Source organism: Alosa alosa, chromosome 15, assembly GCF_017589495.1.
Source record: "Alosa alosa isolate M-15738 ecotype Scorff River chromosome 15, AALO_Geno_1.1, whole genome shotgun sequence".
In the NCBI taxonomy this organism is placed as follows: domain Eukaryota; kingdom Metazoa; phylum Chordata; class Actinopteri; order Clupeiformes; family Clupeidae; genus Alosa; species Alosa alosa.
The window spans coordinates 22,009,990-22,021,529 of NC_063203.1; the positions used below are offsets into that span (position 1 = coordinate 22,009,990).

The window sequence follows — 11,540 nt, forward strand, 5'->3', positions numbered from 1 at the left end:
GTATTCACTTCCCTGTTCAGCAACAAATGCTGGAGAGATTCAAACAGATCAACTGCGAAAAAGTTTGTTTTCTTTTTCTGTTGGTCCGCGGTCCCTTCATAAATTGCACAGCAAATTATCAGACGAGTGACAGAAGCACCTGGCATGATTTGACCAGCAGTCCATAGTTTGAGACACGCTATGCTGCGTCTGAGCAAAGATTCTAGAAGCCCAGCACAACTCCAAAAAGGAGGATAAATTAGTGTCCAGCTAGGCTGCGACAGACGCCGGATAGGGCGTTTAAAATCCGGACTGTCCGACCTAAATCCGGACGTATGGCCACCCTAGGATACATACCTTTTTCTCTGTGCGTGCAATAACACAGTCTGACACCCCTAACGTTAGCCTAGCTTAGCACAATTCACTGGAAGTGGGTTAGACTCATTATGCTAAACTAGGCTAATGGTGTGGGGTGTTAGACTATTATTGCATGCACAGAGAAGAGAAGGGTATGCATCATCTTATCTAACTTAGAGGGAGACAACTAATAAGCTGTTTTTCCTGTAAAGTTTCTTATTAAATGAGAATAGGCATGTACAATATAGATGTCCTATCAGTCCAAATAAAGACCTCCCCCAATTACACCACACAAGAACCCAATGTAGGCTACTAGTTTAAGGAAGTAGCTCCCAGTCAACCCTTTGAGCAATTTGGCAACAGTGGGCACTGGCAACCCAGTCCCCTTTCTGCTCTTTCAACAAGCAGTAGAGAGAATCAGCAAAGTAGACTCCTAGTCTGGCCCCTAGGCAGTAAGGCACAGACATCTGCACACAGGTGCAAACCCCACCAGGTAGGCCTAAGCATTGCAAAGAAGTTTGATTTGTGTAGTCTGGGTAATGAATCAAGTGCAATCAGCTAAACTAGGAAGTAGCAATTAATTACCCATACCACATTAAACAGCATCACCATATAAACTCTGTGAAGAAGACACCTTTTGAGGTAAGAAGAAAATGTCATCGTTTAGAATTGTAGAATCAATACATGTGTGGTTGATGGTTGTACAAATGTGTGTGAAGTTTTGAGAAAAGGGTGAATTGAATCATAAAATGTGTCAAAGCAAATGGGAAAAGTGCAGGCCTAATGGTTTATTGTAGACAACTGCTTCATGTCGTTTAATGTGATTGCATGTGTTGGCCAAATGAGCACTACATGAGAACTGTAATTACATCTCTCACTTTTGTTTGACTGGAGCAATGTGGTGATGGCACTTTACACTGTGTTTGTTTCACATTTCAGTGCCAGGAGTTTGTGCACAAACTTTTTTTTTCTTAAGTGCACACACAAGGACCAACCAGGTCACATGATAGGGTAAGTAAAGCTTTAAAATGAGTGTGTGTGTGTGTGTGTGTGTATGTGTGTGTGTGTGTGTATGTGTGTGTGATATAGTGTTTTTTTTAGACATAATGGACTCTGATCCAGATCAGAAAGAGAAGACGGTCGGAGCCTCCCAAAGGACTGTGTCCTCATGTGATTCTTACAGGTCAGTCTTTATGAAGGGCAGGAATTATATAATATTACTTATGTGCCAAAGACAAAAGACACACCTAATTGTACCGTATAGTGGTAGATGATATGACCGCCGCATGGTGTTGCCACCTGCTATGACAATTTCTGCTTTCTGTTCCTGATATCCCTGTCTCTGCTTATTTATTTTTTTATCTTACGGGGACCACATTTATCACACCTCTAGTGGACCCCTCCTCATATTGATTATTCTTACTTCATATACCATATAAGTGAAGTGCTGCAAGGCGAGAACAGTGCAAATAATAAAACATCAGAAATAGACTGCCAGTGCTTGCGCTGCATGCTAACATAGCAGCATTGCATTTCCGAATGTTAGTATAACCCAGAACAAATGGCTTATTTTAGAGCAAAAGTTAGCTAGATGACAACAATAAATACTATTTCTAGAGTAGTACTATAAGTCTATGAGAGTGCAGAAGTTTAAGTAGTTAAAGTGGAGTTGAAGGAGATTGACATACTGTAAAGGGTAAGTGGAGGGAGGGAGGAAAGGACATGATAGGTGCATGATACTGTAGGTGTGTTGGGTTGATGAAATTGTTAAGAGAAGAGGTATCCTCAGAAGAGTTGGATACTCATGAGCTATTTGAAGGTAGAGAGGGATGTCCCTGTTCTGGTAGCACTTGGTAAGTTGGTCCACCATCAGGGAACTACAAATGGAAATTTTTGGTTGGGAGTCAGTGTTGAGTCTGAGTGTGTTGTGTATTTCTTTTTGTTACTATAATACGAGCTCAGAGGGCTCTTTTCAGGCTTTAGCCACAACCATAATAAATAATCAGTCATGTAATTTTGTTTCTCCCAGGCTGATGAGTTGTTCCCTCACAGGGAAAATCTGTGCTGCTTTAGCATCAGCAGCCAGCTTAACCTCCTGGAGTTTGAAGGAGCTTTTCCTGAGTGACAATCAACTTCATGATGTAGGAGCTCAGTATCTCTCAGACCTCATTATTAATCCCCACTGCAAACTGGAGAAACTACTGTGAGTGTTATGTTGATTGGTGAACTAGATAGTATAATTTGGTGTTAGAAAGTGTGTGTGTGTGTGTGTGTGTGTGTGTGTGTGTGTGTGTGATTGCAGAAACTAGTGTGAGTGTTCTGTGGGGGTACCCTTTCTACTGACCTCCATAGAAGCATCTCAGTTAAAAAATAATCTCATGTTTGCCGTCCGACGTGGACAAAAGCTAATTGGAATCATTATGTTTCGCCCAGGCTGTTTCGTTGTTTCCTCACAGAGAAGAACTGTGCTGCATTAGCATCAGCTGGAAGGTCCACCCCCTGCAGTTTGAAGGAACTGAACCTGAGTCACAATGAACTTCATGATGCAGGAATTCCGCATATCTCAGACCTTCTAAAGAACCCCCTCTGCAACCTGGAAAATCTAGTGTGAGTGTTATTACACAAAAATGTCTGAGTGTCGCCTGTAATTGGTTAGCTGTGGAATTATGATGCCGTATATAGTAATTTACACAATAATAGGCGATTGCCAGTGTCATTATCTCTATGGGGTCACCCAGAGTTGGTAGCAGGCCGCCAGGAACTACTACAAGGTCTTGCCTTTCTGCTATTCTGACTCATTGTAGTTTGACACATAGTGCCCCATACTCACAGTTATCAGCAAGTGTGTGTAATGATTACTATGCTATCAGATCACTCAGTTGCTATCCACATGAACGTGGCGCTGACTTACTGCCATCATTGCTCATTGGCTTGCTAACTTACAGTAACTGACCTTGAAAACCCTGCTTAAATTCTCACATTCCACCACTTCGGACATCAAGTTGTTCTGGGTCCTTGTAAATAAGGATGCTACTAATGTGAAAAATATGACACCAATATATGACTCCCCCAGTCATAACTTTGTCAGATTCTTGGTGTCCCTCTGACATGACACATCACACCACAGAGAATACATTCCAGCTAACTTCAAAATAGCTACATTTCTTTCCTTTATATATTTCTTCTTTCCTTCTTTCTTTCTTTGATGTTGTACAGATGTCTTTTGTTTATATGTGCATATGTTTCACTGGCAGAGGTATGACTAATAATGAGATATGTCATTATGTTTTCCCAGGTTGGGGAATTGTTCATTAACAGAGAAGAGTTGTGCTCATTTAGCATCAGCTGCCAGCTCAACCTTCTGCAATTTGAAAGAGCTGAACTTAGGAAGCAATGAGCTTCATGATGCAGGAGTTCAGCATCTATCAGACCTCCTCAGGAATCCCCACTGTAAATTGGAAAAGCTAGTGTGAGTGTGCTTGTGTGTGTAGGTGTTTGAGTCTGTGTAAATTTTGTGTTTAAGGTAACCCCTAGACCACATTTGGCTCATTCAATTTATGGGTGTGTATTTGAAACATGTTTCATGTATGAGCATGTGTGTGTAATGTTTATGTGTAGTAACTGTTTTGTATTCATAAACCCTGAGATGCTAGTTGCCCTAAAATTACTATAGCATCAGGGGTTATTGTTTAAATTTGTCATATTAATGTGGATGAATTTGAGACACTTTGCGTGTGTGCAGATGTTTGTGTGGCATTGTTGAACACAAACCCAAAAACAAGTAGTTAATATTTTTACTCTAAGTGCTTTCTTGATATAGCCTGATGTTGTCATACTCAAATTCTAGTCAGAATATGAGTCTGATACTGCTTCATTAGGAGGTGATTATGGGGCGTGTTTCAACCGATACAGTGTTTTTTTTTTTTTTTTTTAATAAATCTATTCATACCTATGCTAAAACTTATGTTTTTGGTTCCAAGGACCCCTTTTGGAGGAGAAAATATTCCGAAGACCCCCTCATAACCGTAACAATTAAGCATGTCATTTGTATTCTCTGAAGTTGTGGACAGGTCCACTATCCCATGTTTTTTTTGGCAGATGTGTAACTTTGTCTTTTGTCAGTTTTGGATTTTGTATCACTTGACAACATGGACTGACTCAAACATGTCTACACATTCATCAGCTAGCTAGCTAAAAAAGAAGCCAAGCTAAGCAGTAGTAGGAATGGTTCTTCATGACCTAAGTGAAGTTAAATGTGGATAGGAGCAAATAGACACAATTGAAAAGGGGCATCATCTGTAGATATTAATTTTTAAAATGATAAAACTCAACTGTATAATTTCAAGCAAATTATTTTGCGGACCCCTTGGCTATGGGTCGCGGACCACAAGGGGTCCCCAGACCCCACTTTGAGAACCACTGTCTTAGAAGCACAAGAATCTGTCTAGCTTCTAGCCACAGCGTTTTTGTTGCAAACAAAATCAACCTAAGCGTGCTCAGATGACATGATAGACGACTTGAGACACTGTTGCTTATCCGTCCATCATCATACAAAGCCCTATTTGATTCGGGCATAAATGCTCCACAACGGAACAAGTCCAGACAAAACTTTCCGACCTCAAATGTTGTGGGCGGGCCTAAGTTCGGCTGGCATCCAGTCTACTTTCTTGAGAAATTGGTCAAAAATTGGCCTCAAGGATTTGCTTGAAAAGCAAACAGCATAAGAAATGCAACATAGATACATGCAGGACAAGTATTATGTGTGTGAGATTGATTATTTGCGTGTTGCCTGCGTTATAGGTTGAAGTATGTACAGTAATCAGATGGTATTATATTTCCCTCAGGCTGAGTGGTTTTTCCCTCACAGAGAAGAGCTGTGCTGGTTTTGCATCAGCTGCCACCTCAGTCTCCTGCAGTCTGAAAAAGTTGAATCTGAGTGACAAAGATCGCCATGATGCTGGAGTTCAGCATCTCTCAGACCTTCTCAGTAGTCTCCACTGCAAGCTGGAGAAACTAGTGTGAGTGAACACACAGCAAACCTCTAGGGGGCACCATTTGATGAGTGAAATATGGGGTGTATAAGGGATACAAAATGATTTACCAACCATGACGGCCACCAAAATCCGATAGCTGTAGCTATATCCTATATTACTGATTGCATACCCTATGTTCAATCCAAATGCTATGCAAAATATATTGAGACTTGTAAGAATGCAATTTTGATGATCTAGAATTCAAATAATGACTAGTGGAATGCTATTTCAGATATTGACAAAACAACAACAATCCAGGCACCATTTAGACAAAGGTACCAGTACCAGTATCACTTAGGCACCAGTATGAGATGAAACCAAGTGACACACAACCTAAGTATGGGGGTATTTATAGATTATAGCTTGTGTGTGTATACACTGATTCAAACATAAAAGCCAACCATGCCAAGATATGGCAACCATTTGTTGTGCAGTGGTGTGGCATGAAAGTTTGGGATGCTAACAGACTGAACAGGCTTGTTAGGAAAGTCAGCACTGTCGGGGTGATATTCAGTTGGACATAATATTGGAGGTGGTGGCAGAGAGGAGGATGCTTGACAAGCTGATGAGAATCCTGAACAACACCTCTCATCCCCTAAAATGATAGACTTGCTGCTGAAGAGTACTTTCAGTGGCAGCCTGGCAGGCTAATCTCCATCGAATGTTCCTCTGAGATACACAGAATGTCATTTCTACTAATGGCCATAAAACTATACAACTCTTCCCCTCTTTGCTGCAGTGATGGACAGGACGGTGCTGTTGTGACAGTCAAATTCCTTTGGGATGAATAAAGTATTTCTTATATTATCTTAATAGTGTTGCTTTTCAAACTTTGCTATGGCAAAATATTTCTCCATTTACTTTTCTTTCGAATATTTGCCTTTGGATTTCTAAGTTACTATTCTTTTGAACTGAAAGTGTAGATTTGTACACTACCGGTGAAAAGTTTGGGGTCACTTAGAAATTTTCATTCCACTCCATTATAGACAGAATACCAGCTGAGATCAGTTGCATTGTTTTTTTTTTAATCAGGACAGCAGTTTTCAGATTACATTATGTGCTTACATAATTGCAAAAAGGTTCTTGACTGATGTAGAAAGAAATGGCTGATCTTTAATGCAATATCTACATTGCCCATTACCAGCAACCATTCATCTAATGTTCTAAAGGCACATTCTGTTACAGTAACTTATCTGATATCATTTTAAAAAGCTAACTAAGAAAACATTGGAGAACCCTTTTTTAGTGTAAGTAAATAACCATACATGTTATTGTGTTCCTTCTAGACTTGGGGCTTGTTCCCTTACAGATAAGAGCTGTCTTGCTGTAGCATCAGCTGCCAACTCAACCTCATGTAGTTTAAAGAAACTGATGCTGGGTAAGAATGATATTCTTGATGCAGGAGTTCAGAATCTCTCAGACCTCCTTGGGAATCCACACTTCAAACTGGAGAAACTAGAGTGAGTGACAATACTGTGTGTGTATGTGGTGGGGGGGTGGGGGTATGTATAATCATGGGTGAAGTACAGGCACGTGCAGAGAAGGGGGGCTACAGGGGCTCTAGCACCTGCCCTTTTGCCCCTTTGACGTTAAGTGCCGTTTTGACAAGACCCGTTTTTTACTTTTTAAAATTTGTAATACTTCCGCTAGTTCCAACGTGAATATTCGCTAAAATGTCTCATAAATAGTTTGTGAAATTAGAAATTTACAAAAATAACAATTTTCTGTGTTAATTGAAATGCCTTGCGGCCACCAATCCGTGACGTCATACATTCAGTGAACTCTCAGAAGGGGCACGCAGGCACAGTGCTGCAGGAGACGTTTGGGAGCACGGTAAGGTCACTTGGCAGTTAGCCTATCTGAACATGCAATAGTATTCAGCTTAGAGTTAGAGAATAAAATGTTTTAAGTTGTTTCATGTTTAATGAAGTAGGCTATCAAACCCGTTCTAACCATGTCATGGTCCATCCATTTCAATAACCAGGCACCTTCGAAAATCTAAGGCTGAACGTTCATAACATATTCTGTTTAGGTTACTATGTTATAGCTTAGGTTAGACCTAGTTCATAAAACAGAGTAGGCAAACCTTTTCTAAATCGTCATAAGCCGACGACATAGGCTACTGTTGTTTAACTAACCCAACTCCACACGTCGTTCTCTGTTTACAGTAGTCTACATTACGCGTCATTTCACTTAGTGGCCACACGCACAGCACGTGAATCTGCAAGACACCAGCTTGCTAATGGTGGTAGTTCACTGTGATTAAAATTATAGCCTGACAAGCCAGACTAGGCAATAACATATTTGCTGTCGCTAGGGTGCGTCTAGATATCTAGGCTATTCAAATTAGCTTTGAATTTAATCAATAAGATGTAGCCTTATAGCCTATGATCTCTGTGTAGACAATAGCCTAATGAAAACTGAAAATACCTATCCGTCTGTGCCCTGGCTACAGTAGGCCTACAGTACATGCACTCCTATTGAATTTTCAGAACCAAGAGAAATGAGAAAAATGTGTTACAGCTCTGTCTGCTATTTACACCCATTCTTCTTGATACATAATGAATAATATGAAAATGTATCAAATGTTTATCAGTACATTAGACTACTTTGCAAATTGCTAAACCATATAATAGCCTGTCCCACCATCATCATTGAAATAGCATAATGCTAGAATTTAAATGCAAAAAAATAAATAAAAATGTCCAGCTCAGGTTCAGATGATTAAAGCTTTATAGGCTAGGGAATGTAAAACTTAAGTTCCAGTTTACACCATTCAAATTGTGTATATCTTTTCTAGCTTTCGTATGCATTATGTTCTATAAAACATGATATTATATTCTGCAGTGCAAAGATGCCCACTAAAGACAAGTTTTAAATAAAGTTAACACGTTTTCTGAAAATTTTGTTCCATGTGCCCTTTTTTTAAAAAAATTTGAGCCCCTGCCCCTTCAAAGGTCTCTGCACGCCCCTGGTGAAGTACTTTTTGGTGGAGATATATGAGTGTAATGACCATGATGTTTTTCTCACAGGTCGAGGTGGTGTTCCCTCACAGTGAAGAGTTGTGCTACTTTAGCATTAGGTGTCAGTCCAGCCTTCTCCAGTTTGAAGGAGTTGAACATGTGCAGTGATGACATGAACAGTGACAACAAGCTTCATGATGCAGGAGTTCAGCTCCTCACTAATCCCAAATGCAGCCTGAAGAAACTATTGTTAGTGTTAACACACAACAGTCCTTGGGCACCCTGTGAAGTGTATATACACACACACACACACACACACACACAGAGAGAGAGAGAGAGAGAGAGAGAGAGAGAGAGAGAGAGAGAGAGAGAGAGAGAGTTCAGGTACCTCACATATTTTTCACAAGCTGGAGAAACTAATATGAGCAGTAACACACTAATATAATATTTTTTGTCTTCTAGAGTGGATGTTCGTATCTTTATAAAGGAGACTCCAGCACCAGCTTCCACTAGCTGCTCACAGTCCTCAGATGCTGCAGATCTGCACCTCAGAGACAAAACCCAGCAGGATCCAGGAGTGGAGCTGCTCTCTGTGGACACTCCAAAGTGAGTCTGGTGAACAACTGCACACACCGCACACTCACACACACACACACACACACACACACTGTATAATGATACTGGAGCATGTTTGCAGTTCCAGTCATCTCACACATAGTTCCATTTCCATTACTATTAACCAACATTTGTAAATGTGTACCTATCACATTGTACCCATTACATTGTACTTATCGTTGTTTCTGTACTTTGTACTCTGCACAATGCCAATGAAGTTGAATCTACTGTAATCTTATATAATCTAATCACTGGAATAAGTCAGCAGTTCATGTGACAGATATCCTTTTAGTGCAGTGTTCTTAACTGGTGGGTCAGGACCCAAAAGTGCGTCACAGAACGGTTCTGGATGGGTCACCAAGCTTGTGTTTAAAAAAAAAAAAAAAAAAAAAAAAAAAAAAAATCGGCCCTTTAAAATGCTACTATATCAGATCTAATATTGGACCTTGATTTTGATAAACTTTATTTGTATGTCAGTCATTGCCAGGGACATAGACAATGTTTATGTGACAGGTCATGTTAGACATCATTTATTTTAGCAGGCGCTCTGCGCATCTTACCACATACCTCAGTGTATCAGTTGACTTCAGTGCAAAAATATGGGATGCAACCAAAGCCAGACCAGTTAAGAACCACTGCTTTAGTGGAGTGTGTGTACAGTATGTGCATGTGTATGTGTGATATTGTGTGTGTGTGTGTGCTCTTGCATTTGTGTGTGTGTCTGCATGCATGTTTGTGTTCTTGAGCAGGCAGAGATGGAGCTGCCATTCCTGTGCCCACATCACAGACCCTGCACACTGGACTCTGGTGACCCCTTCCATCTCCATGGAGAACGGTTTGTGTGTGTACAACATAAACTCCCCTGCAGGGAGCCATGAGTGCTCAGAGTCTGGTCTGCGCTGGGCGTGTGCTGGTCCAGTTGCCCTCCAGTACCACTTCAGCAAGGACGAGCTGTTCTGGGCCCAGCTGCAGATGTTAGGGTACCAACCTGCCGGTCCTCTGATGGACATCAAGCTTCTGTCAGGCGAACTGGAAGAGGTACATCTGCCCCACTCCCTCTGCCTGGGTGGTTCTGACCCGTCTGTGCTGGGAGGTGCAGTCAGGTCCCTGCACAGTGATGACAGTGACAGTGGCGTTTCCCTGGAGACGTGTGAGCTGAGTCGTTTCCACGGCAAGCTCCTGGGGAGGCGGTTCTCTCTCTGGCAGCTGGTGGTAAATCTGGGCATCCCAGTAAAAACCCACTGCGAGGTCCTGATTTACCAGTCCTCCCCCCAGCCACTGATCCTCAACGCCTTCCTGGTGCCCGTGCCCTCCACAGCCAGGCAGGTGGTGGAGGAGAGGTGGAAGAGCCGGGGTGCCCTCAGCATCTGCAAGCCATCCCCCGATGACTCCCTTTGGGTCAGTTCCAGATTCCAGCTCTGGACCTCCTGCTCCTCGGTGATCACTCCCTCGGCGATGACCCTCAGCTACAACACCTCCCCAACCTTCTTCGAGGTGTGCCTGGAGAACCCACCAAAGAACTTCAACATGGAGCTTAGACCCACTGAGGGGAAGCAGTCTGTTTGGACAGCTGTCATGTGGCAGGGAGCTGACTACCTCCAAACTCGAAACCACGCAGACCTGACAGAGCCTTCTGACGCACACACAGGTTAGGCAGTTTTTCTATTTTAAAACAAGCTAATTGTGTCTGTGTGTGTGTAAGGTCTGTGATGAAATGGTCGATCAGGTGTGTGTGTGTGTGTGTGTGTGTGTGGTTGGACAGGTACATGTGTGTGTATGAAAAGTGATGAAATAGCTGGACGAGTGTGTGTGTGTGTGTGTGTGGAGTGTGATTAAGACTGTTATAGTCTGGTGATAGTCTTTTAGATATCCGTAATAAACCGGTAACTGTGATTGTGACTGTAATCCTCCAGGTCTGAGGAGGAGTCAGAATGTGGCGTCTTCAGTATATCTTAACCAAGTCCAGAGAGACATGAACATTGCAACAAATACTCAAGGTGAGTCCAGTGAACACAAAAAGGTATAAGCAAGTGAATGAATGATTGTAGAATATTCAGACATTTATTCAAGTAACTTCTACAGAACTCTCTATCCATACTCATATAGCATAGGTCATGAATTCAAAAGTTGGACAAATTAAAATTCACAGTTAGATATTTCCTTTGTGTTTCTTCTCTTATTTTTTCATTTCAGAGGCAGCAGTGTTTGTGGACAGGCACAGAGCTGAGCTTATTGGCAGGGTGTATAACGTGATGCCCATTGCAGATGCGCTGCTCTCCAAGGGACTGGTCCACCCTGAGAAGTATTCAGAGATCAGAGCAGCTGCCACCAGTGAGACAAAGATGCGAGAGATCTATGAGTGTCTGCGCTCAGCTGGAGCTGGGGCGAAAGCAGCGTTCTATGGAGTTCTACTGCAGGAGGAGCCGCACCTGCTCCAAGACCTGAGTACACCTGCATTGTAGATTAGATTAAACCTGCATGTTAACCTGACCACATCTGCTGTAAAAACTGAATAAAGTCATTGAGGACAGAGGGGAACATCACAACTCATATAGTATTTACTGTGAGAACATCAATGGACATAAAAAATGAG

At 41.8% G+C, this 11,540-nt stretch overlaps 2 protein-coding genes across 2 annotated transcripts; both read left to right on the forward strand.

Moving 5' to 3' along the window:
* Nucleotides 1-1,171: 1,171 nt before the first annotated feature.
* LOC125307897 (ribonuclease inhibitor-like) lies at nucleotides 1,172-6,833 on the forward strand. The gene is made up of 7 exons (XM_048264027.1): nucleotides 1,172-1,347; nucleotides 1,438-1,519; nucleotides 2,366-2,539; nucleotides 2,770-2,943; nucleotides 3,632-3,805; nucleotides 5,181-5,354; nucleotides 6,656-6,833. The coding sequence occupies exons 2-7, from the start codon at nucleotides 1,443-1,445 to the stop codon at nucleotides 6,831-6,833; spliced, it is 951 nt and encodes a 316-aa protein (XP_048119984.1). The 5' UTR covers nucleotides 1,172-1,347; nucleotides 1,438-1,442.
* A 333-nt stretch (nucleotides 6,834-7,166) lies between these two features.
* On the forward strand, nucleotides 7,167-11,490 carry LOC125308426 (NACHT, LRR and PYD domains-containing protein 1 homolog). Its single transcript, XM_048264939.1, has 6 exons — nucleotides 7,167-7,202; nucleotides 8,402-8,581; nucleotides 8,795-8,938; nucleotides 9,694-10,595; nucleotides 10,861-10,944; nucleotides 11,141-11,490. Exons 2-6 carry the CDS (start codon nucleotides 8,490-8,492, stop codon nucleotides 11,407-11,409), a joined length of 1,491 nt encoding a protein of 496 aa, XP_048120896.1. The 5' UTR covers nucleotides 7,167-7,202; nucleotides 8,402-8,489; the 3' UTR covers nucleotides 11,410-11,490.
* The last annotated feature ends 50 nt before the right edge of the window (nucleotides 11,491-11,540 follow it).